Below are 24,896 nucleotides of genomic sequence, written 5' to 3'. Positions count from 1 at the left end.
CTGTTTCCTTTGCTGTGCAAAAGCTTTTGATCTTGATAAAATCCCAAAAGTTCATTTTTGCCCTTGCTTCCCTTGCCTTTGGTGATGTTCCTAGGAAGATGTTGCTGCGGCTGACGTCGAAGAGGTTGCTGCCTGTGTTCTCCTCGAGGATTTTGATGGATTCCTTTCTCACATTGAGATCCTTCATCCATTTTGAGTCTATTTTCGTGTGTGGTGTAAGGAAATGATCCAATTTCATTTTTCTGCATGTGGCTGTCCAATTTTCCCAACACCATTTATTGAAGAGGCTGTCTTTGTTCCATTGGACATTCTTTCCTGCTTTGTCGAAGATGAGTTGACCATAGAGTTGAGGGTCCATTTCTGGGCTCTCTATTCTGTTCCATTGATCTATGTGTCTGTTTCTGTGCCAGTACCATGCTGTCTTGATGATGACAGCTTTGTAATAGAGCTTGAAGTCCGGAATTGTGATGCCACCAACTTTGGCTTTCTTTTTCAATATTCCTTTGGCTATTCGAGGTCTTTTCTGGTTCCATATAAATTTTAGGATGATTTGTTCCATTTCTTTGAAAAAAATGGATGGTACTTTGATAGGAATTGCATTAAATGTGTAGATTGCTTTAGGTAGCATAGACATTTTCACAATATTTATTCTTCCAATCCAGGAGCATGGAACATTTTTCCATTTCTTTGTGTCTTCCTCAATTTCTTTCATGAGTACTTTATAGTTTTCTGAGTATAGATTCTTAGTCTCTTTGGTTAGGTTTATTCCTAGGTATCTTATAGTTTTGGGTGCAATTGTAAATGGGATGGACTCCTTAATTTCTCTTTCTTCTGTCTTGTTGTTGGTGTAGAGAAATGCAACTGATTTCTGTGCATTGATTTTATATCCTGACACTTGACTGAATTCCTGTACAAGTTCTAGCAGTTTTGGAGTGGAGTCTTTTGGGTTTTCCACATAGAGTACCATATCATCTGCAAAGAGTGATAGTTTGACTTCTTCTTTGCCGATTTGGATGCCTTTAATTTCCTTTTGTTGTCTGATTGCTGAGGCTAGGACTTCTAGTACTATGTTGAATAGCAGTGGTGATAACGGACATCCCTGCCGTGTTCCTGACCTTAGCGGAAAAGCTTTCAGTTTTTCTCCATTGAGAATGATATTTGCGGTGGGTTTTTCATAGATGGCTTTGATAATATTGAGGTATGTGCCGTCTATCCCTACACTTTGAAGAGTTTTGATCAGGAAGGGATGCTGTACTTTGTCAAATGCTTTTTCAGCATCTATGGAGAGTATCATATGGTTCTTGTTCTTTCTTTTATTAATGTGTTGTATCACATTGATTGATTTGCGGATGTTGAACCAGCCTTGCAGCCCTGGAATAAATCCCACTTGGTCGTGGTGAATAATCCTTTTAACGTACTGTTGAATCCTATTGGCTAGTATTTTGGCGAGAATTTTTGCATCTGTGTTCATCAAGGATATTGGTCTGTAGTTCTCTTTTTTGTTGGGATCCTTGTCTGGTTTTGGGATCAAGGTGATGCTGGCCTCATAAAATGAGTTTGGAAGTTTTCCTTCTGTTGCTATTTTTTGGAACAGTTTCAGGAGAATAGGAATTAGTTCTTCTTTAAATGTTTGGTAGAATTCCCCCGGGAAGCCATCTGGCCCTGGGCTTTTGTTTGTTTGGAGATTTTTGATGACTGTTTCAATCTCCTTACTGGTTATGGGTCTGTTCAGGCTTTCTATTTCTTCCTGGTTCAGTTGTGGTAGTTTATATGTCTCTAGGAATGCATCCATTTCTTCCAGATTGTCAAATTTGTTGCCGTAGAGTTGCTCATAGTATGTTCTTATAATTGTCTGTATTTCTTTGGTGTTCGTTGTGATCTCTCCTCTTTCATTCATGATTTTATTTATTTGGGTCCTCTCTCTTTTCTTTTTGATAAGTCTGGCCAGGGGTTTATCAATCTTATTAATTCTTTCAAAGAACCAGCTCCTAGTTTCGTTGATTTGTTCTATTGTTTTTTTGGTTTCTATTTCATTGATTTCTGCTCTGATCTTTATGATTTCTCTTCTCCTGCTGGGTTTAGGGTTTCTTTCTTGTTCTTTCTCCAGCTCCTTTAGGTGTAGGGTTAGGTTGTGTACCTGAGACCTTTCTTGTTTCTTGAGAAAGGCTTGTATCGCTATATATTTTCCTCTCAGGACTGCCTTTGTTGTGTCCCACAGATTCTGAACTGTTGTGTTTTCATTATCATTTGTTTCCATAAATTTCTTCAATTCTTCTTTGATTTCCTGGTTGACCCATTCATTCTTTAGAAGGATGCTGTTTAGTCTCCATGTATTTGGGTTCTTTCCAAATTTCCTCTTGTTATTGAGTTCTAGCTTTAGAGCATTGTGGTCTGAAAATATGCAGGGAATGATCCCAATCTTTTGATACCGGTTGAGACTTGATTTAGGACCAAGAATGTGATCTATTCTGGAGAACGTTCCATGTGCACTAGAGAAGAATGTGTATTCTGTTGCTTTGGGATGAAATGTTCTGAATATATCTGTGATGTCCATCTGGTCCAGTGTGTCATTTAAGGCCTTGATTTCCTTGTTGATCTTTTGCTTGGATGATCTGTCCATTTCAGTGAGGGGAGTGTTAAAATCCCCTACTATGATTGTATTCTTGTCGATGTGTTTCTTTGATTTTGTTATTAATTGGTTTATATAGTTGGCTGCTCCCACGTTAGGGGCATAGATATTTAAAATTGTTAGATCTTCTTGTTGGACAGTTCCTTTGAGTATGATATAGTGTCCTTCCTCATCTCTTATTATAATCTTTGGCTTAAAATCTAATTGATCTGATATAAGGATTGCCACTCCTGCTTTCTTCTGATGTCCATTAGCATGGTAAATTCTTTTCCACCCCCTCACTTTAAACCTGGAGGTGTCTTCGAGTGTAAGATGAGTTTCTTGTAGGCAACATATAGATGGTTTTTGTTTTTTTATCCATTCTGATACCCTGTGTCTTTTGATTGGGGCATTTAGCCCATTAACATTCAGGGTAAGTATTGAGAGATATGAATTTAGTGCCATTGTATTGCCTGTAAGGTGACTGTTATTGTATATTGTCTCTGTTTCTTTCTGATCTACTACTTTGAGGGTCTCTCTTTGCTTAGAGGACCCCTTTCAATATTTCCTGTAGAGCTGGTTTGGTATTTGCAAATTCTTTCAGTTTTTGTTTGTCCTGGAAGCTTTTAATCTCTCCGTCTATTTTCAATGATAGCCTAGCTGGATATAGTATTCTTGGCTGCATGTTTTTCTCATTTAGTACTCTGAATATATCATGCCAGCTCTTTCTGGCCTGCCAGGTCTCTGTGGATAAGTCTGCTGCCAATCGAATATTTTTACCATTGTACGTTACAGACTTCTTTTCCCGGGCTGCTTTCAGGATCTTTTCTTTGTCACTAAGACTTGTCAATTTTACTATTAGGTGACGGGGTGTAGACCTATTCTTATTGATTTTGAGGGGGGTTCTCTGAACCTCCTGGATTTTGATGCTTGTTCCCTTTGCCATATTGGGGAAATTCTCTCCAATAATTCTCTCCAATATACCTTCTGCTCCCCTCTCTGTTTCCTCTTCTTCTGGAATCCCAATTATTCTAATGTTGTTTCGTCTTATGGTGTCACTTATCTCTCGAATTCTCCCCTCGTGGTCCAGTAGCTGTTTGTCCCTCTTTTGCTCAGCTTCTTTATTCTCTGTCATTTGGTCTTCTATATCGCTAATTCTTTCTTCTGCCTCATTTATCCTAGCAGTGAGAGCCTCCATTTTTGATTGCACCTCATTAATAGCTTTTTTGATTTCAACTTGGTTAGATTTTAGTTCTTTTATTTCTCCAGAAAGGGCTTTTATATCTCCCGAGAGGGTTGCTTTAATATCTTCCATGCCTTTTTCAAGCCCGGCTAGAACCTTGAGAATCATCATTCTGAACTCTATATCTGACATATTACCAATGTCTGTATTGATTAGGTCCCTAGCCTTTGGTATTGCCTCTTGTTCTTTTTTTTGTTGTGAATTTTTCCGCCTTGTCATTTTGTCCAGATAAGAGTTTATGAAGGAGCAAGTAAAATACTAAAAGGGTGGCAACAACCCCAGGAAAATATGCTTTAGCCAAATCAGAAGAGTTCCTGAATTGTGAGGGGGGAGAAAGGGGATAAAAAGGGGTTCAGAAAGAAAGAAAAAAAAACTATTAAAAAAAAGAAAGCCGATAAAGAAAAAAATATAAAAAGAGGAAAAAATATATATATATTAGATAAACTATTTAAAAAACGTTAAAAAAAAGAAAATGGTAAAAGTTAAAAAAAATTTAGCAGAAGAAGAGAAAAAGAAAAAAAAATTGAAAAAGAAAAAAAAAATTAAATTAACTGCAAGGCTAAAAAATCATGGGGAGAAAGCCATGAGTTCCGTGCTTTGCTTTCTTCTCCTCTGGAATTCCGCCGTTCTCCTTGGTAGGTGAACTTGGTCCTGGCTGGGTTTCCTGTAGATCTTCTGGGGGAGGGGCCCGTTGTAGTGATTCTCAAGCGTCTTTGCCCCAGGCGGAGTTGCACCGCCCTTACCCGGGGCCGCGCTGAGTCATCCGCTCGGGTTCGCTTTCGGGAGCTTTTGTTCCCTGAGCGCTTTCCGTAGAGTCCGGAGGTCGGGAATAAAGATGGCGGCCTCCCGGTCTCTGGCCCGGAGGAGCCGAGAGCCCGGGGCCCCACTCCTCAGTGCGCCCTCAGAGAACAGCGCCCAATGACTCCCTTCACCCTGGCCTCCGGCCGCGCTCCGAGCTGACCGAGCCTGCGACCGGTTCAAGGTAACCCCGAGCTGAGAGTCACTCCTCGGCTCTGTCTCTGCAGCCGGCTTCCCCGTTCTAATACCGGTAAGCTCTGCGACACTGAGACACCCCCGATCCTTCTGCGACCCTGCGGGACCTGAGGCCGCGCTTACTCCGCCTGGGCTTCACCCCAGTTAAGCCTCTGGAGCGATGTCCCTCAGCGGAACAGACTTTTAAAAGTCCTGATTTTGCTCCGTTGCTCCGCCGCTCGCCGGGAGCCGGCCCCTCCCCCCGCGGTCTATCTTCCCGTCGCTTTGGATTCACTTCTCCGCCAGTCCTACCTTGCAGAAAGTGGTTGATTTTCTGTTTCTGGAATTGCTGTTCTTCTTCTCTTCAATCTCCCATGGATTTGTAGGTGTTTGCAATCTTTAGATAAGCTATTTAGCTGATCTCCCGCTACCCGAAGTAGTCTCAGCCTGCTACTTCTCCGCCATCTTGACTCCTCCTCCTTCAAGATCTGTAATTTAATCACATCTGCAGATCCCCTTCTGCCACATAAGGAAGGAATCCATAGGTTCTAGGATGTGGGCGGGGCTGGGGAGATGGTTATTACTCTGCTTATCACACAATTTTTTAGTTTTTTAGTCAATTTTTTTAGTTTTAACATGTAATTTGTTAAGTCATTAGATTCCTCACATCCCTGTAAGGGACTAAGGGATGCTCTGATGAGAGAGGTGCATTGGTTTCTGGTTTTCTGGGTGTTTGCGTCCTCACTGCCCCACTTTCTAGTTCAGGTCCCTGCGCTCGTGACTCCTTCCTGGAGGCGGATGCCTGGGCTCCCCAGTGCTTGGTGCGGACCTGGGGTGGGAGGACTCACCTGGCCGCTCTGTTCCCAGAATGCCGGCCGGTCATCCAGCTTGCAGCTCGCACCAGCTCTGGGCTTTGGGCGTCCTCAGGGCCTGCTTCTGGAGCATCCCTCGTCGAGAACCACTCTGGGCTTCGTATCTTCCATCTGCCGCATCCTCTTTTCTGCTGTTCTGCACATTCTTCACGATTTCTGGTCCTCCAGCTGTGTTCTGTCTTGTTTGCCAACATCCACTGGAAATTTTAAAAATACCTGTTTTACAACGGATGGAAATTCGAGATTGGAGGGCGGGCTGCCGTCTCGTACTCAGCCCGTGGTGTCAGCACCAGCCTCCCTCGGGTCATTCAGCCCGTGTGTCCCCCTGGACGCGTCTCCCTGCTGTGTGTTGTCCCAGGGGGCTTTGGGCGCCCAGGGGCCACAGCATAAAGAACCTTGAATTATATCATAAGATGATTATTTTTTTTCTCAATTCTTTTTTCATCATTCTGAATTCAAGGAGAGAAAGCCACAGTGTTTACTTAGATGGGAATGTTTTTAATGTCAGGTTTTAGCAGAGAAAATAGGCTTCAGCCCAAAAGCCTTCTGCAGGCAGGAGTACCCAGCTTGAATTGAACAAAATTGTCTATTTTGGGGCGCCTGCGTGGCTCCGTCTCTTAAGTGTCTGGACTCTTGATTTCAGCTCAGGTAGTGATCACAGGGTGGACGGATGGAGTCCTGCATCAGGCGCCACACTGGGGTCAGAGTTGGCCTGAGGAGTCTGTCTCTCTCCCTCTGCCCCTCTCCTGCTCACGCTCCCTTTCATGCTCTCTCTCTTCAAGAAAAGTTTTGTATTTTCCATCATAATTAGTCTCCTGGTTACATTCTCTATGGTATGTGGTACAAGTTTTCATTTTACGTCTTGGATGTGATATTCCATTTAAAGTTATTTACTCTCTCTCTCTCTCAAAAAAAAAAACATTAAAGTTATTTGAATAAAGCTGATTTTATTAAAAATATTAAAAATTTAATATTTTATTAAGATATTGTCAAGAGCACACCCAGCCATAGTACTCTGCAGAGTTCTTTTGTATTGTATTAGGATAATTCCAGTGTCTTTTTTTTTTTTTAAGACCCCAAAGTGCAATCAGAACAAGATAGGGTTTTCTCCCTCATGCAGTGGTCCACGTGGGTGCTGCTTCCAGCATCTGTGGAGTCACTCAGTCCTGGGCAATGGCGGCTCTGCCAGCTTCCATGTTGTCCCAGCTGTCACCATGCCAGCCAGAGGAAAGGGGAGAAAGAACAGCCATCTAGGCTAGACATTTCCTCTTATGCCAGTGAGACAGAAGTGCCCTTCTCACAAGCCAGGGATGAGAATGGAATCAGAGGACCTTGGGTGGTGGCTGAGCTGGGGTCTGCCGTCTCTAGCTGGGCGGCCACACCAAGGCCAATGGGAAGGGCACAGCCAGGTGCCAGTGCATAGAGATGGAGTGGCAGGGACCCCTGGCTGTGGCAGAGGCTTCTTGGTTAGACCCTGGCTCTGCTCTCTGGAAGGTTCAGGAGACCTCCATGGGCCTGTGTCCTCTGGGTCCCTAGTTTTGCCTGCTCAAGAGTCCTTCATATCTTCCATGTCCTCACGTCACGTTGGAAGAAGTAGGCTTTGGAAAGCTACCCCTGGGGAAGTTGTGCTTCCTGTTGCCTGGGGACTTTGAGGGACCGTCAAGGCTGAAGGGAGGCAGGTGTGTTCTCAGGTGAGGCTCTGCTTCCTTTCACACCTGGCGCCTTCAGAAACCTGCTGGGCTTTGGACCTCCAGCTCCTGGGCTGGTAACCACACCCAAGGTCCCGTCCTTAGACGGAGCTCTTAAGGCCACCTTCTTTCTTGCTCTTCTTGTCTACACTTCCTTACCTTGCTGGAGGCTGCCTTGAGGCCATCTCAGTCGTAGGTGAGTGGGGATGGGGAGGCAATGGCTTTCATTTCATCTTTGCTGCAGAGCTCCATCTTTCAGTTGGTGTAGAGAGTCTCGGAATAATCTGGAAAAACAGCCTGCTTGTCTTCTGTTCTTTGGGACAGAGAAGCAGTTAGGTTCTCTCAAGGCGCCGGGACCCCTCCTCTCTTTCTCTCTTCCCTTGTATCTTTGCTTACAAACCAAGTAGTTCTTGTCTTTCTTCTGATAATTCGCTGGAGGCACCAAGGTGTAGCTCGTGCACACTAATGTTTTGTTCTATCCAGCTTTTTCTTTTGAGCTACTGGTATGTGATACGCTTTCAAAGTTACCATAGGCCACAGTTTCACCAGATGTTCTACCACGCCCTAACAAGGGTCAGCGACCTTCACGCCTGTTATACCTGCTTCTTCTCATCACTGCCCGCCCACTGACGCCGCACCCCACGCTTGATGGTGAGGACACCCCTCTGCTGGCACTAGGTTGTGTCAGGTAGTAGTTACTGCTCCACGGAGACTCCGAAAAACAGTGGTTCGGAAGGTGGAGATCAAGGCTGGGAGCCCAGGCTAGAGATTTCTCTTTAGGAAATGGGCCCCGATTGGCTCACCTCACTTCTGCTCCCAGCCTGGCGAGAGCAGCGTCCGATGGCGACACCTCGCTGCAAAGGCTGGGGAAGGGGGCAGGGAAGCCAGAAAGCCACGTCCTAGCCGGGTCCATATTCCTGGGGAAGAAAGAGAGCGTGGGTTTTGGTGGTTGGCTTGTGGCTTCTGCCGCAGACACATACTACACCTTTGTTGAGGAAGCAAACATCTGTTCTCTCTCTCCCTGACCTCTCTGTGGGGTCCCACGTAATTCATTTCTGTTAGAGTGTGGCCCTGCGCCTGTGCCCAGCTGCTGGTGGGGATGCATAGTAAGTAACTTAAGAGTTGGCAGATTTCTCGTGTCAGGGGTCAAGTGGTAAATCCTTTATGCTTCGTGGGCTCTCTTGTAGCCCTGTAACTCGGTCAGAAGCGGCCGTAGACAATCCGAAAATGAATGCGCAAGGCTGTGTCCCATTAAAACATTATTTGCCCTGCGGACCAGAGTTTGCCGGGCCCTGGGGTGACTCACTGGGAAATCCACTGAGCAGTGCCTATCAAAATTAATGAAAATGTTTATGCTTTCTCAGTGGCTTCATTCCTGGAAATGTATTCTAAGGAAATAATTTAAGCAGTAGCCTACGCGTCCTTCTGTTACAGCGCTGTCTAGAGACGTGACAAGCCAGATGTGAAAATAACACGATGACCGGTGTTTGTTTATATGTATTTGTCAGTAGTAGGATACCGGTTAAGGAGATATGGAACATCAAATGGGACTTTATGCAGCCATCCAAATGCATTAGAATGGATGTTATGTCGAAATGTGAAAATGTTCATGGTACGATGGTTGGGTGGATAGTTAGTGCAGTGTGATGGTTGGGTGGATAGTGCAGTGTGATGACAGTTTTGCAGATCAGCGTCTCTGTGTAGACCAAGTTAAAGGGTAGTAATTTATGGGCAGTATTTTCCTGTTCTCAAGATAGTCTTTAATATTTGAATAAAAAGTATATTTAATAATGGGACAGTTGATGGCCCTTGAGAAAAGGTATACTTCCTTCTTTAATGAAATTGTGCATTATGTTTTATTGCCTGTTTTCCCTGGCCGCTGGGAAGCTCCACGCCAGATGACGGGACCGCAGCTGCCTCACGGTCCCCTCCTCCCCTTCCACCAGGGCGGCCGTGTGTCCTCATTAGCTTGGGACAGGCCCAAGTCAACTGTCCCAAGACAGTCCTGTGTCTGTCACTTTAGTTCAGTTTTTAGTATTGCCCCCAGCCCCGACTTTTACTCTCGAAAGTTCTCTTGTTTGGATGAAAATCTGTTGTTTCCCTAGTGTTTGTGGCTTTGCTTTTCGACTTCTGGTACAGAAACACTCTATTCTGAATATGTGTATTATTGTAAGCCACTTCAGGATTTCTGTTTGGAAAGAAGCTGGGTAGAAAAACAAACTTAAGTAAAAACTTTGAAAATGCATCCAACTCCAGGCTGCCCGTCAGCCGCCCTCCCCGCACTCAGAGTGGAGCCCAGCTAGCAGACCCCAGCACCGAGGGTCCAGCTCCCAGCTCCCTTGCTCTCTTCTGCTATCCGGGAAAACTCAGCTCTCCTGTGAAAAGAGGGTGTCCTCATCCACCTGTAGCGATACTAACTTTGACCTCTCAGACTCGCAGTTTAACTGAAGTGTCACTTAAGGGCATAGGGACATAGCATGCCGTCTTTTTCAGTGCCAGAAATATGGCAGGTATATATTATACCCCATTTCATGGCCGTAACACACACACACACACACACACACACACACACCATTTCATGGCCATAACAATATTGCAAGGAAGTGGTAACAGTAGAAAATAAAACAGAAACAAATAATAATATAACAATATAGCCGTTACACTTACCAAGTACTTAATACAGGTCAGCTAATGTACTGAAGACGCCCTTCACATTTCTCATGCGGTTATTGTGCCCATTTTACAGACCAGTACGTGGAGGCCCAGGGAGGTTAGTTGAGATTTTCTCAAGGCCACAGAGACAATAAGTAGCAGAGCCGGACCCTTCATTTTCTAGATCTTTCACTTTATATCCTTAAGAAGGAATACTGGGGAATGTTTAAAATGTACAAGAGCATTGGGAATGATTTAGTTCCAAGCTCCTCGATCACGGGGAATCCATGGCCAGCGAGCAGTTGCAAAGGGAGCCTGTTGTATGCATCTGACTTGGACAAAGGAAATGCTGATAGGACAGTGAGTTCCTTGGCTTTCTTTTCCAGACTGTGCATGTCAGTGCTTTTGTACCCTCCTCCTTGGCCAGTAGCTAGGGCCCCGGGCAGATTAAGTTGCTAGAAGAGCAATGGTCAGCCAGAGATCACAGATGTGCAAAAGATGTCTTTTCGGAAGGCTCAGCGTCCCAAGGGCTCTTGGCAGTGGCTTTGGCCCCCGACTCCAGTATCGGGCTTCGGTGATTTGTGGGTGGAATTTGCGAATGTAAAGGGTCCTGTACTGTTTGTTTCTGGGGCAGGGTTTCAAAAGAAAATGGCATTTTATAGCCCGTATTAATGGGAAATTACTTTCCATTAGGATCCTGAATGATTTGCACATAGTGTTTATAAAGCAAAGGAAAAATGTCAAGCATTTCACTAACAATTTAAAGCAAAGCTCCCAGAACTGCGCCAGGAACGCATTCCAAGAACATTTTCTTCATCATTTCTTTCTAAAGGAACAGAGAAGAGGGAGATGAAAGGACGCAGGTCCGTTAGGCAGACTCCATTGTGGGACCGAGATGGACTCTTTGATAGCACATTTCTCGCTGCCTGAGAGAATGAGTAAAGTGAGCCAGGAGCAGGGGAGGGGGCGGGGGGTGCGGGTCACCTCTCGAGATGATGGATTTCGGGCAGAACCGAGTTCAGCCCTGGCTCGGAGGAGGCTCAGCCCGTCCAAGCCCGTGTGCGTGGGGTCACGACGTCTCATCAGCGTGTGCTGCCCCTGTGTCCCCAAAGATACAGCAGGGCCAAGAAAAGCCCCCGGGCTGAAACGTGCGCCTGCCTTGTTCCCATAAAACCCTCGGTTTTGAAGAAAACAGGCTGGGAGTCTGCAGCCTAGGCTCGCGTGTTATCGAGGCCCCTTATTGTCACTTACGGAGTTAGAAAAAGAATACTTTGCATTTCTTATCAACTCCTTTATTTATGAGTGTTTTTTCCCTTTCCCCCATTTAAGTTCTTAAAGAGGGTGTCACTTTCTATACTCCCAACTTCGGGTTCACACGCTCCAGCTTGGGGTCGACTTTGAAAACAAGGAAGGCCGAGAGTAGGGAACACGTGTGGGTTCCAAGTGCACGCTACGGGCGTTGCAGAGTGAGGCGAAATAAATCTCTCAAATGGCTTCTGTGAAGACATTCTCACTCCCTCCAGGTATAAAAGAGACTTTTATATAAAGTTCTTGACACTGCTAAGGGGGCTTGGAAGTAACATCTGGAGTCTGAGTCGTTCCCCTCGTCGGAGCAAAAATCTCTGGGATTACTTTAGAAAATAAACATTTATTCCAAAGTCAAGTGTGAAGTTCGCAACTTGAAGAAGACAAGCACTTTCCAAAGAGAAATACATGCTTTTTTTTTTTTTTTTTTAAACCTAAATTTCCGAAGAGGAAATGAAAATTTTCACTCGCAGCGACCGTGGTGATCGCTCAGTGGGCAGGTTGTTTCTTGCTTTTTCTTCTTTCCTTCCCACAGTTTTCTTATTTGTTTTTCGGTCACCAACCCTCCCCTTCTCTCTCTCCCCCCCATAAGCATTTCTGTATATTATCAGTGGCGGGTGGGTCAGAGCTATTGACAGGAGAGAAGTAAACAAGGCCTGTAGTGCAGTTCAGAATCTGGCACTCATTTGCTGTGTGACTTTGGGGGAGTTTCTTAAGCTTTCTGGGCAGATTTGAACTTGCCCCTCAATGAAGTGATTGGATTGAACACATTGTAGGTTTCCTCCCCTCTCAATGCTGTGGCTGCTGTAGTTCATGAGTATTTAGCTTTCCTAAAAACGTGAGAAGTGCACAGATTGACCATTTTATGGGTTCTCTGTTTAAAAAAATATTTCTTTAAATTGATGGAATGTGAACTGTGATTTTTACTGTTGATCAGCAGCCACTGACTCAGGAAGGGGGAAGAGTCCTTCTCTTACTTTTCATCCCAAGGAAGCTTTAGAGAGGAAGGCTTTCTCACAGCAAGGAATGGTTTCCTGAAATTCTTCTAAAGAGTCTGTAAAAAGAGTTTTCAGAAAGCTGTAAGGTGTGACTTCTGATTTAGTGGTGGGAATTTTACTGCTACTTGGCTGAAATGATGGCATGATTTTATTATCTCAGATGCTGCCTATTTAAACATTTTGATATTCTGCAGTGATGAAGCATTTGGTCTCCAAGCTAAAACTTGAAATGCCCTCATCTAAAGATTAACATAGATACTCATATTTTTAAAAAAGAGTGTAGAAGTCGATGTTTCCTGGGATAACACAGAGGGCAGCTCTAAGGCACGGTCCCATAGGACTTTACGTTTGAGGGGCACCTGGGTGGCTCAGTGGGTTAAGCCTCTGCCTTCAGCTCGGGTCATGATCTCAGGGTCCTGGGATCGAGCCCTGCATCGGGCTCTCTACTCAGCAGGGAGCCTGCTTCCCCCTCTCTCTCTGCCTGCCTCTCTGCCTGCTTATGATCTCTCTGTCAAATAAATAAAATCTTAAAAAAAAAAAAAAAGACTTTACGTTTGAGTCCATGAGAATGACCCCCCCCCTGGGGTTGTCCTGTGGGTGTGGCCCTAGCTGCAAACCCCAGTGCCAGATTATGGGGATGAGAGACACAGGGCAAGGGTAAGAAACCTGGCACCAGGTGGCTGACACCGGACCTCCATGACAGGTGCACAGAAGGGGAGAGGGGAGTCTGTAGCCAGGTATGGAATACTAGTCCTGTCCAAACCGGGGCGCTGACTGCCAAGAGCAGCTGTTTGTTGCCTCGGAATATGGGCCCAGAAGAGGCGGCCTTTCTGATTTTTCAAGAGAAGCCAGAAATCATACATTTGCTTACATGCAGTCTCCTGATTTTTAAGTATTGATAACTTAGCCACACTGTACAGAGCAGGGAGCAGGCCAAACAAAACCCATCTGCGAGCTTGAACTCCACACTGATCGCCTCTGATTAAGGCCACCTTGTCTCATCTCCTCTCCCTTCACCCGGCGCCGAGAAGGCAGCCCACACACAGGGGACCTGGTGGTCCCAGGAAGCTTTTGAGATAATGTCTCGGGACTCGCAAGGCTGTGCGAGGGGGAGGGCAAAAAACTCCCTGCGCACACCCACCTCGTGCAGCCGGTGTAAGCTGTAGCGGGTTGGAATTATGGTGAAAACAAGTCACACCTGTTTGTTTAATAGATTACAGAGTAATGAGTAAGCTTGAGTCCCCCGACAAGAGATTTCCACAAGTCACGTCTCCTGTGGGTGCATACAGTGTTCTTATTTGTAGAAAGAGAGTTCGTAGACTTTCACTAGACTTTTCTTAGTGACTTACTACCTGTCTTAGGGAGCTTGGGTGGCTCTAACGGAATACCACAGACCAGGGGCCTCGAACAATTATCTCTCCCAGTGCTGGGGCTGAGAGCTCCAAGATCGAGGTACCACCAGATTCCACTTTTGGTGACGGTCCGCTTCCTGGTTTACGGGTGGCTGTCTTCTCATTGTGTCCCGACAGAGCAGCATTGTCCCATTCACGAGGGCACACCCTCATGGCCTGTTCGCCTCCCCAAAGCCCCCCATACCACTGCCCTGGGGATTAGAGCTCCAGCGTAGGAATTCGGAGGGGATGCAGACATTTAATCTATAGCATTAACCACAGATTAAGGCATAAAATTTGCAGCTAAGAAAATCTGGGCCCAGGGGTGACCTCATCCAGAGCTAGAAACCAGGGATCTGTCGTTCCCATGTAGTTTATTAGCAGTGGACAAAAATAGCATGTGAGAGGCGGCGGACAAAATGGTTTTTGGGGTGTTTATTACAATTCTGCACCAGCGCTGTGTCTGGGTCGGCTGCAGGGAAAGTGCTTAACTTCCAAATAATTTTTCTGCAAGGGCTTGAGATTTTAGATTGGGAAAAGAGAAATTACAATTTGAACCAAACCTCATAGGTTGAGGGGAGGGGGGTGCCTGGCCGGGAGGGAGTAAGCGCTCGCTGGGTGTTGGAGAGGAGTCAGAACTGGACTCCAGTTTGAATTTGAATCCGGTCTGTGCCCCGGCGGGTTAAAAGGCGAACTACCCCATTGTCCAATGGTGCAGGCAAAGCCAGCTCTCAGAGTCACCTTGGTGTGCAGCCAAAGCCTCCAGAGGGAGGCTCGGGTCCGTTCCCGGTTGGGGGTAACTCCACCCGTGAACAGGAAACTTGCTCTCTGCAGCCCCACGGGTAGCATTGGTGGTAAGGAAACACCCCCCGAACTTCCAGACGTCCGCCCAGGAAGTAGGCAGAACGGGAGCCTACCTGGCCCAGACAGGTGTCACCTGCTGGCCTCAGTATTAGATGGGCTGTGAGGTCACAGGGAGGTCCCGATCCTGGCTCTTGGTTACTCCTGCTGGGTCTCAAGCTCACGCTCGAGAGAGCAGATATTACCACCGTGACTGCACGGGGTTATCCTAAGATCATATCGATCGGAGGTGCTGGGCAGGGTGCTTGCCACGGAGCAAGAGCCCGCCCCCGTCGTGGCTGTTCGTGTGACCTAACTGGTTATCTGATTTCTTAGCCTACAGCAGACTGGAAGCAGCAGATTAGAAAGGCCGAGGGACGGCTTCGGGAAGGTCCACTGATGGCAGGAAAGTGACAGGTCACAGCCCGGCGACAAGGGAGGAAAGAGAAAGACTTAAAACAAACAAACAAACAAAAAACCAAAGCAGGAACAAAAAGTCAAAAGGCACAGCAGTCTGGGGCATTTACTAAAAGACAAAGAGCCGTCCTCAGGTCAGTAGCTTCTGGTAGACGCCAGACCTTGTTCCCTGATGGGCACACACGTCGACAACCGTCGTATAACTCTCGTCTCTCTCTGCCCCCTTTCCCTTCCAAAAAATAGGAGTAGGGGATCGAGGGGGCATCACAGCTTACCTTTTCAGTGGGGACACCTTGCCCCAGGTGCCTCTAGGGAATGAAGTCCCCAGAGGCAGCACTAGCAGACAAGAGCAAGTGGGGGGCTCCTGTGAGGGTCTGGAAGGGACCCCAGTTTAAGTCCAGCAAAGAAGAATGGCAGGATTTTTGTGCTACGGAGAGAAGCATGCCCCCTGCCGTGCAGACCTCTCCCTGCCTCTCCCCCTCCACCACAGTCAGTGCCAGGAGCAGAAGTCCAGCCCTGGAGAACTGGCCCCCAGATCCTGGCATGTAGCAAAGGGGCAAGGGGAGCACAGGAGCAGACCAGGCTGCAGAAACCCAGGGCCATCAGATGCCACGTTCACTCTGGTGGCTACCGTGCCACCTAGAGTCAACTCCTGTGTTTGCTTTGTTTTTTTTGTTTTCTCACTGAAGCCTGAGCTGCCCACTCAGAAGCAGGCGCTCAGGCAGAGGAAAGCAGGACTGGGAATAAGTAGCCAAAGGACATCTCTGGAGCATGTGGGACCTGGTAGACCTTTGAGGGCCAGGGAGGGCTGTAGGAGAGAATGCTCCCAAAGAACATTCCAGGGCCTGGGAGCTCCCCGGAGTAGGCCAGGCTCCGAAGTCCAACTGATAGACCCCGCCCCCTGCCCTCACGCCCACCCCTGGCCTGGTGTTGGCTCAGAAGCTGAGTGGGGATAATCTCACAGAGCCAGTGATTTTTCAGGCCAAGAGCAGACTCTGGACCCAGATGGAGGCCACGTCTCAGCACCACTGCTGAGTTGCTTTGTACTTGTGAATGCCTTCATTCCTCCATTCACCAAACTGGGGGGAGTCATGGTACCAGAGTAAAGCCACAGATGTCAGGAAGCCACTTAGAATATTGTCCTGGTACTGAGGGTTATGATGTCATCCCCGTTGCTGGTGGGACCGTGGGACCGCGAGCAGGAGAGCGCTGGGCATCTCCGTGTGAGTGAGGGGCCCTCTGCACCTGGGACTTGGGGACACAGAAGGGAGGATGGGGAAGGGCACTCCCCAGAACTTTAGTGTTGTTAAAATGATAAGAGGGGACCCAGTATTGTAAGGTACCAGGCCATAGTATTGCCAAGAGGGCAGGGAACATACTTTAGGGAAACACGAGTTCCCTGTCTCTTGTGCATTCCCGACTCAGTACGCACTCACCGCACACCCGGCCCCCTTGAAACTCCTGTGTTATGGTCTCCTTTTTCTCTTTTTTCTCCTGATGGTGTGGATCAGGACTTGAATAATAAATATTTAACAGGTACCCTCCTTTTTCTCTGTTAAAATAATCTTTGTTGTGGTGCTTTCACAAGGAAGACTGTTTTTCCCACCTCTGCTCTCACGTTACGTTAAGCCAGGGCTCGGGACTAAGAGAAAATAAACACGGGCCCCTTGGCCAGGGCAGGCAGGCGGAGGCAGCATCTGTGGGGTGGCCCGGACTGGGGCTGGGGGCGTCAGCCACCTGCCGGACAGCATGGGCCACTCCTCAGCCAGCAAGGTGTGCCCAAACTCAAGGAGCAGTGGCTGCGAGGCCCCAGGGGACAGAAGGAACGAGGTGTCCCCAGAGACAGTACACTGGATAGAACCCACCTTTCCTTATGGGAAGGTTTCTGCAGAGGTGCTGGCTTATGATGGTGGGAAGCTGGGGGTCCCATGCAGGTGTTTGTGTCTGGTCTGGCGAGGAAGACCCTCCCCCCCCATTCTGCCTGGCCCCGTGGGCTCCATCCCACGCTGACTCCGACCCCTCTTTGGTGGAGAGGGGAAGTTCCTACATTATCACTTCGGTGGGCAGAAGCTTGACTTCTCTTAAGTGAACTGAACTTGCTTACGCGTCTCCATTTAGAGCAGTGGGGGAGACAAGTTAATCTTTTTTCCATTTCTACTGTTGGCCAAAAAAAAGAAATTAATCTTTTTTCCATCTCTTCTAATGGTGGAAAAAACCATAATCTTGCCATTTTAAGGTAACCCAGTCTCTTCCAGTAGAAAGTACACTAGCCGTTTATCACTTGGTCAGTTCAGGACTTAATCCCGGCCTGTTCCGTCGAGACTCCCTGTCAGGGCAGCTCGTCTTTCTCGCAGACCCCCTCCTCCGCACACCGCCCCCCCAGGATGTTGCCGGAGGCCGGGGACGCTGCATGGACGTCATGGTGGCAGGCAGCGGGGCTGGTCTGGGGCTGAACTGCTCGCACCGCTGGGATCATTTGTCACTCCAGGCCCAGGTCCGTGGGCCAGACCCCCTGCTCTGGCTTGTGGGGGCTCAGCATCCTGCCCGCCCCAGGCCATCTTTGGTCCGGCTGTCCCCTTCCCCACAGCACCTCCTCACTTCCGGAGGGCACTCGAGATGTGTTCCAAGGTCATGGGGAGCCAGGGGTGGCTCCCTCAGGCCCCTCCCTGTGTAATTACACCTCCCCACCATGCTGGCTGGGAGCACTCTGGAGGATGTGCCTCCTCCCAGAGTTCCAGTGGGAAGTGGAACCTAAGACCCCCCCCACCCCCCACCCTGGGTAGACTCAGGGGAGCATTTCAACCTTCTTGCCCACCCTCTTCTCTCTCCAGCCCCTTCTCTGCCTCTAGAAAGAGCTCGTAGGTCTTCTCCAGTGGCAGGAAATAGCCCTTCCCTCTCCATGGCTTGTAATCAAATCTCCATGCTCTGGGTTCTTCACATCCTGGTTCCTTGGACTCCAGAAGTCAGCCTGTCTGTCTGTCTGTCTCTCTGCCTCTTAAATCTCATAAAAGCCCACCTGGCTCTGGTCTGGGCATGAAAGCCTGTAAACCTTGGCTTTCACACCAGTTTGTGGCTGAAATGGCATGATTTGGGAACCTAGAAGTTACAACATTGACTGCGTTGTTCATGTGCAGGCTCTCCGCTCTCCCTCAAGTAAGGGAGGCTGCAGTCCTTGGGCTGAAGGCCCCCAACAGTGGAAATGACCCAGCTCGACAAAGGCACTGGGTGATATTCCAGAATATCATCCTGCTGCTGCTGTAGGCCAGGACAGCCAACCCCAGCTCCGGTGGCACTGCGTGCGGTGCTGGGGGCCGTGCAGACATGGCCGGAGAGCCAGGTGCTCACGCCTTGCCTGAGTCAGGGAACTGTGGCCTGCCTCGTGACGCCAGCACACCGCCTCTCAGGAGAGACGCCATGTTTGGGGCTCACTTGCTGATGGAGTGTGATATGAGCGCTGGTCGTTTTCCAGCTCTTAGAAAATCAAAGTGGGCAGCGTGGCAATGGTCCCTTGCCTGGAATAAATGAAGTGAGAAGTGAGTGATGTGTCTTTTCCCTGATTTATTCAGCGTGTGTGCTAGCCGTGCACACGTAGGCGCATGCCGCTGGCTGGTGGGAGGGTGATGTGTGCCTGCCATTCAGCATTGATTTTAGTCACTGCAGGTAGCATGCAGAGTCAACGGGAGGAAAAAATGTTATGTTGTTAGACCCTTGGTCAGTGTGATAGCCCATAAAATGTCTTGGCAACACTTAGCAGTGTCACAGATCATGTAGGAGGTGACATCAGGGTAGATCCCAGGCTGGGAGCCCTGGTGTCTGGTTCTGGCTTTGCCATTAGCCGAGGGGCCAGGCTGTTGTGACCTCTTGGAGGTATCACTGTGTCTTCTTCGAAAAGAGAGCGGTCCATGGACGGCCACCAGATACCCTTCTAGCACACATTTCATGTTCAAGGAAATCTTGATGATTTCCAAGATCATCCAAGATGACCGTGTGGTTTGGCACCTGACTCCATCTCCCTCTTCAGTGCGCTGGGAGGGCAAGACATGCTATAAGGCTAGTAATCACTTCGATAGACCACATTACAACTGGTATTCATTAATAGAGTTGACTTCAACTCAATAGTCCAAGTTGGCGTGGATTTTCAGTGCCCCAGCTCACCCGGCTACTCATTGCCTTTCCAAAGGAAAATGAAAATTCTGCAGGCTAAACTCCGTTTCCAGTGCTCTGAAGCGATGGAACGTCGTTCTGTTCAAATGCAAGATAACGAACTGGACCTCGTGTTGAAGTCCTTCCACGGCCACCATTAGGACAAAAGGAATATAGGAAGTTGGGATGGGACGGAGGCGTGTCCTGGAAGGAGCCATCCAAGTGCTAGAAACATCGCCTGCCTTCTAGAGACTACAGTGCACGTGGATTCAGGTTCTGAAAGGCTCCTCTCCCTGTAAGTCACCACACAGGAAGGAGCGTCCTCCCTGGAGAGGGAGAAGTGGGTCACCTCCCCTTTCCTCCCAAGCTCTGGTTGAAGAAAGTGACCGAAGGGAAGGCCGTTAGGCGGGTGATTTGCAACCTCCCTTGGACCCTGGAGACACCTGAGAAATTTTAAAAGTCCTGAGGCCCTGGTCCGCCGGGTCAGAGCTTCATGATTTCACTGGCCTAGGGTTCCGCTGACGAAGAACTTATTAGTCAGCCGCCATATTGAGAGCCACTATGACAGGAAGACAAGGGGTCATCTCAGCTCCACGGAGAACTTCACTGATAAACAGCCTGCAAGGGAAGGAGGGCCTGGCTCCTGCTCCCACCTGGGTGTGGACAGCGTGCTGGGAAGGTCAGGAGTGGGGCTGGCCCTGAAGGGGGGCCGCCCCGCCTGTCAGAGAAATGAACGGGCCCCATGCAGGGATCTGCTGCCCAGGACTGAGGGGCTCCTCATTTGACCAACCAGAGAAATACCCAAATTTCTCCTACCTTTCCGGGGACATGAAAGGTTTGGTGAGGAAGGAACATAATCTTGAGCAGAACTTGTTTCAACTCTCAAAGTCAAGAGAGAGAGAAAGAAGGATGTTTTGTTAGAACAGAAAAAGGAAGTAAGAACAGAAAGCATCAAATAGGATGGCAGAGGTGAGACGACGTGAGTGGATAGTTCAATCCTGTGCAGGGATTAAGCTCTTCCTAGAGGACTTGGACCATGAACCTGAAGTGGTCTCGACCTGGGACACTGCCTCCCACCTTTGCAGACCTCGCTGTGCTACTGTGACCAAAGAAACAGGGCCATGAGGAGTTGGCTCTGGATGGTGTGGAGACCTCCCTGGTCTCCTTCTGGACGGCCTGTTGGGCCTTCTACTGGAGGCCTCTGCCCCTGGGGTGGTTGCCAGGTAGACCGGGGGTGTGGTTTTCCTGGGGCGGGGCTGGCTTCCTTCCAGCTCCATCTTCCCTGGGAGAGTCGTGTCTGCGCTGGACTCAGCAGTGTCCATGCCCTTGACCTGTCTGGGTCGGGCATCACCTCCCCTGCCCAGGGCAGCCTCAGCTACTCCATATGGAATCATGAGAACCACTGAGGCCACATGTCCCTGTGAGAGGCTATGGTGAGCTGGACCAGGATGACCCCCTCTCCTTCCCAGACATTCTACGTCACCATCATAAACTGTCCGAGAAAGCATTCTACATTCAGAAATCCACAAGCCAAGATAACTGGGGGCAAATTGTTTCAAATCTTCAAGTTCGAATATTTTAGAAAATAGAAAAAAAGTTTATTTTTTAAAGCTGACATGCTCTGATATCAAGGCCTGACCAGAGTATAAAAAGGGAGGAATTTCACTTTTAAATATAGATGGAAAAATTTTAAATAGTAACAAATTTAGTCTAGCTCTAGGATAAAAGTATCACCCACGAGAAAGTCGTTCCTGCTGGGCCTGCAGTGGTCATCAGTCATTAAAAATATTCCGGGGCTGCCTGGGTGGCTGAGGTGGTTAAGCAGCTGACTGGATTTTGGCTCAGGTCCTGATCTCAGGGTCCTGGGATCGAGCCCCATATTGGGCTTCACGCTAGGTGGGGGAGTCTGCTTGAAGATTCCCTCTCTCCCTCTGCCTCTCGCCCTGCTCATGCTCTTCCTCTCTCTCAAATAAATAAATACATCTTTGAAAAAAGAGTAGTAAAAAAATATGATCCATTTAAAATCAAAATGAGATTTTTTTAAAGTAATTGCTATGCCTAATATGGGGCTCGAACTCACTATCCTGAAATCAAGCGCTGTATGCTCTACTGACTGAACCAGCCAGGTACCCCCCAAAATGAAATTTCGACGGGGGGAACTCAATAAAGTTGACCAGGTGGAATGATTTCATGAGGTTAGGAAATGAGGAGCTTACCTTGTTAATTATTAACGCTTAACCGTAAAGCTACAATATTTAAAATGATACATTGTTAGTTTCCTGAGTCGATCAGTGGAAAAAAATAGAAAACCCTGAAATACGTCCAAGTGCACATGATCATTAAATATATGACAAAGATAAAAGCAGTATTTGAAATCAGTGGAGGAATAATGGGTCCTTTAATGAGTTGTCTTGAGATAACTGCTTCAGTGTCATCAAAAATAAATAATGCCTCTATTGGCCAAAATTCAGTGGAATTAAAAGTAAAAATTTTCACATGAAGAAATCAAATCATTCCTGGGATGCATTTAGTTGAATGAATGTGGAGGAGAAACTAGGGATGGAAAGGTGGATGAGCTTGACTGTGCCGATTAAAATTTCTGTGTGTTCTCTCTGTGTGCCAGAAACCCCCTTCCCTGCCCATCCCCAAGACAAGCTCCAGAAACAAATGGAAGAAAACATAATACATATAAAAAATATTTATGACATTTTATAAGGGGCTCCTGAAACTTTTAAGACAAAAACAATGGACAAATAAACCGGTAGTAAATGTTTAAAGTCTTGGAACAATTGATGGTCCTATGAATAGTAAATTCCCTTCTGAAGTTTACCTTCAGGTGTTGATAGTGCATGTTTGTAAATAAACATGCATTAGGATGTTTTTCAAAGAGTTCTGTAGGAAAGCCAAGAGAGAACAAAAGAAAAAGAAGAAAAGAAGAGAGAGAAAGGAAGGAAGGACCTTATCTATCCAGCATTATAGGAGGTGGGTTATAGAAATTATGTCATACAGTATGTCATAGCATGACACAGTGTGTCTGTGTCATACTGATAGAGTTGACAGCTGGTCAGCAATTGAAAGTCTTCTGGAGGGCGCCTGGGTGGCTCAGTGGATTAAAGCCTCTGCCTTCAGCTCAGGTCATGATCCCAGGGTCCTGGGATCGAGTCCCGCATCGGGCTCTCTGCTCAGCAAGGAGCCTGCTTCCTCCTCTCTCCTCTCTCTCTGCCTGCCTCTCTGCCTACTTGTGATCTCTGTCTGTCAAATAAATAAATAAAATCTTTAAAAAAAAAAAAAAGAAAGAAAGTCTTCTGGAAAGAGATTCACAATAATATGGATAGGAATGTTCTTTGATGAAAAGAATATATTTATGTAAATACACAGATATGTTCATCAAGACATCTGGAAGCTTCACCACCAAAATGTTAATTTAACATTGGTTAGCTCTGGGTTAGTGGGTTACAGGTGACTTCTCTCAATTTTACATGCTTTCCTCCCCCCTTCCCTAGTTCCCCCTCTCCCTCCCTCCCTCCCTTCTTTCTCCTCTCCTCTCTTCTCCTCCTCTTCTCTCCCTCCCTCTCCCTCCCCCTCCCCTTTCTTCTCTCCTCCAACCCTTTCTTACTATTGCCATGTTTTAGTTTTGAAATTAGAAAATAACTATTTGAAAAACCTTTTTCCGAGAACTTCTGGCTTCACACAGGGAGCCCAGCACGTCAGGCTGGTCTGTGAATAGTTTGTCCTCTCCCGTGTCACGCTCTGCCTCATTCCAGCTCCTGGTCACATCGGAAGATGTCCCGACCACCCAGGCCCTTCCTGCCTCCTTCCCTGAGCTTCTGAGCTATAAGTGATTCTCCACCTCATCTGTGTCCTTTAAATCTCATCTGTGTCCTTTAAATGTCCTACACATACTGTCCGGTGTCCACAAAGAAACCAAAGCTCCCTGAGGACAGGGGTCGGGCCTTGGAATTCTGTGTCTCCCTCGGGCTCCAGGCGGAGGGGAGGAGCTGCTTTTGGGGAGGGGGGCTGGGCCTGACTCCTCCAGATGGGAGTACCCAAGGGAAAAGCCAAAAGCCTTGGGCCCAGGAGGTCAGTGAGGGCGTCCTGGGGCTGGCAGCAATGAGTGGCCGAGCTGGCCCTGTGGGGAGGAAGCCGGGACCCTGCTGCTCATGACCTCTCCAGCTCCCACTCCTCCAAGGACAATGTATCACATTAACCTGTACTTTTTGTCTCCATATAATGTGGACAGGTTCTAACGTTCCCATGGACCAGCCCTGCTGTCGTGGTCTCTATGATTTTGAACCAGAAAACCAAGGAGAACTAGGATTTAAAGAAGGGGACATCATTACATTAACCAATCAAATAGATGAAAACTGGTATGAGGGGTTGCTACACGGAGAATCTGGATTCTTCCCCATTAACTATGTTGAAGTGATCGTGCCTTTACCTCAGTAAATGTGTAACTCACACTTCGGACATACTTTCATAACTGAAATGAATTCACACCAGTGTTCTCCCAGTGTGGTGGTCTGTGACATCCTTGTTCTTTGACCAACCTAATGACTTTTGTAGGTGTGTTCTCTTTATAATGTATTTTGTATCCGTTTCATTTGTATAAATGATTTTCCTGTCTTAGCTACATGAAACTATAGTTTTTTGTTTTTGTTTTTGTTTTTTTTGCTTATTGTCCTAAAAGTATCGGTTCAATAAATGTTTGTGCTTCTTGTTGCTAAAAAGAAATCGCAGTTATGTCCACGAATTGCCCGTTTATATCCCTCAGCTGCAACGGAATGCAAAATTTGAAACTTAAGAAATGCTAAATATTTTGTTTCCTGACATTACTGGTGTCATCCGGTCTTTCCTTATGTTCTAGCTAACTGTGACTCGCCCAATAAACATGACACACCATGTTGGCAAAAGGCCTCGGCTGTTCTTCATGTTGAATTGATTTCCAGGAGCGGTGGGGTCCAGCTGTAAACTGGCCCCTTGCCCCGGGGCTGGCCAGCGGGTGCCAGTGTGGGTGCCTGGGTGCTTCTTACTGAGTGAGCAGTGTGAGAGGGAGGCTTCACTGTCCCTCAGTTCAGACACAGCACACCCTCCTTCCACCTCAGGGATAGAAAACTCTTCCATGCACTGTCAAGTCCATTTAAAGAGCGCGTAGCACAAGCTTCGGCTGCTGCCCGATACCCGGTAGGTATTTCGCGCCGGTCCTGTTGGGGTGCTCAGGAGGGAGCAGGAGTTGGGTTGAGGTACAGTAACAAGACCGCTCGGGGTCAGAGAACCAGCCCCTGGCTCGCTCAGAGTACAGACTCAGGTGTACTTTGATCCAGGGGTGCCACAGCACCATCAAGTAGGGGCGAGTACGCTTTCTCCTTCCACAGAGAAGAAGACTCATTGGATGGCTTGCCCACCATCCAACAACCCGTGGTGTGAGGGGAGTTTGAGCTGCACCCCACTGCCCACTGAGGTGCCCACGGCGGTCACCAGGCTGGACCTTGCTTTTCACGGACGTTAGTTCCAAATGCTCAGCAGCCAGGTTGGTTCCAGGAGACCAGAACCAGACTGCTCAGTCTTCTGGGCCCTTGGTACATCAGTAAAGTCCCAACGACATTCTGGACATTTTTCCTCCTTTCTCTTCCCACCAGCTCCCTTCCCTGACACCTTCTCTAAAGCAGCTGTATACATAGCGTCCATAATAAATTATAATAATGACTAACACTGATGGAGTGCCTACTGTGCGCCAGGTGCTGCCGTGCGTGTTTAAATGAATAAACTC

The 24,896-nt window shown here is 47.7% G+C and overlaps 1 protein-coding gene across 6 annotated transcripts in view; it reads left to right on the top strand.

Moving 5' to 3' along the window:
* The window catches only part of SH3GL3 (SH3 domain containing GRB2 like 3, endophilin A3), a 137,810-nt gene extending 113,777 nt beyond the window's left edge, over positions 1 to 24,033 (top strand). For 4 of the 6 annotated variants that reach the window (XM_047738645.1, XM_047738643.1, XM_047738642.1 and 1 more), the window contains one exon: positions 23,370 to 24,033. In XM_047738645.1, coding sequence (XP_047594601.1) covers positions 23,370 to 23,575 — 206 coding nt within the window. In that variant the 3' untranslated portion in view covers positions 23,576 to 24,033. Of the gene's footprint in view, positions 1 to 14,905; positions 15,121 to 15,967; positions 16,518 to 23,369 lie in introns of those variants that run through there. The other 2 variants (XR_007128861.1, XR_007128860.1) reach the window with 2 other exon arrangements.
* Positions 24,034 to 24,896: the final 863 nt, after the last annotated feature.

Source organism: Lutra lutra, chromosome 7 (assembly GCF_902655055.1).
Source record: "Lutra lutra chromosome 7, mLutLut1.2, whole genome shotgun sequence".
NCBI lineage: Eukaryota > Metazoa > Chordata > Mammalia > Carnivora > Mustelidae > Lutra > Lutra lutra.
Note: the sequence above shows the minus strand (reverse complement) of the source record. Positions and strands in the feature narration are given on the sequence as shown.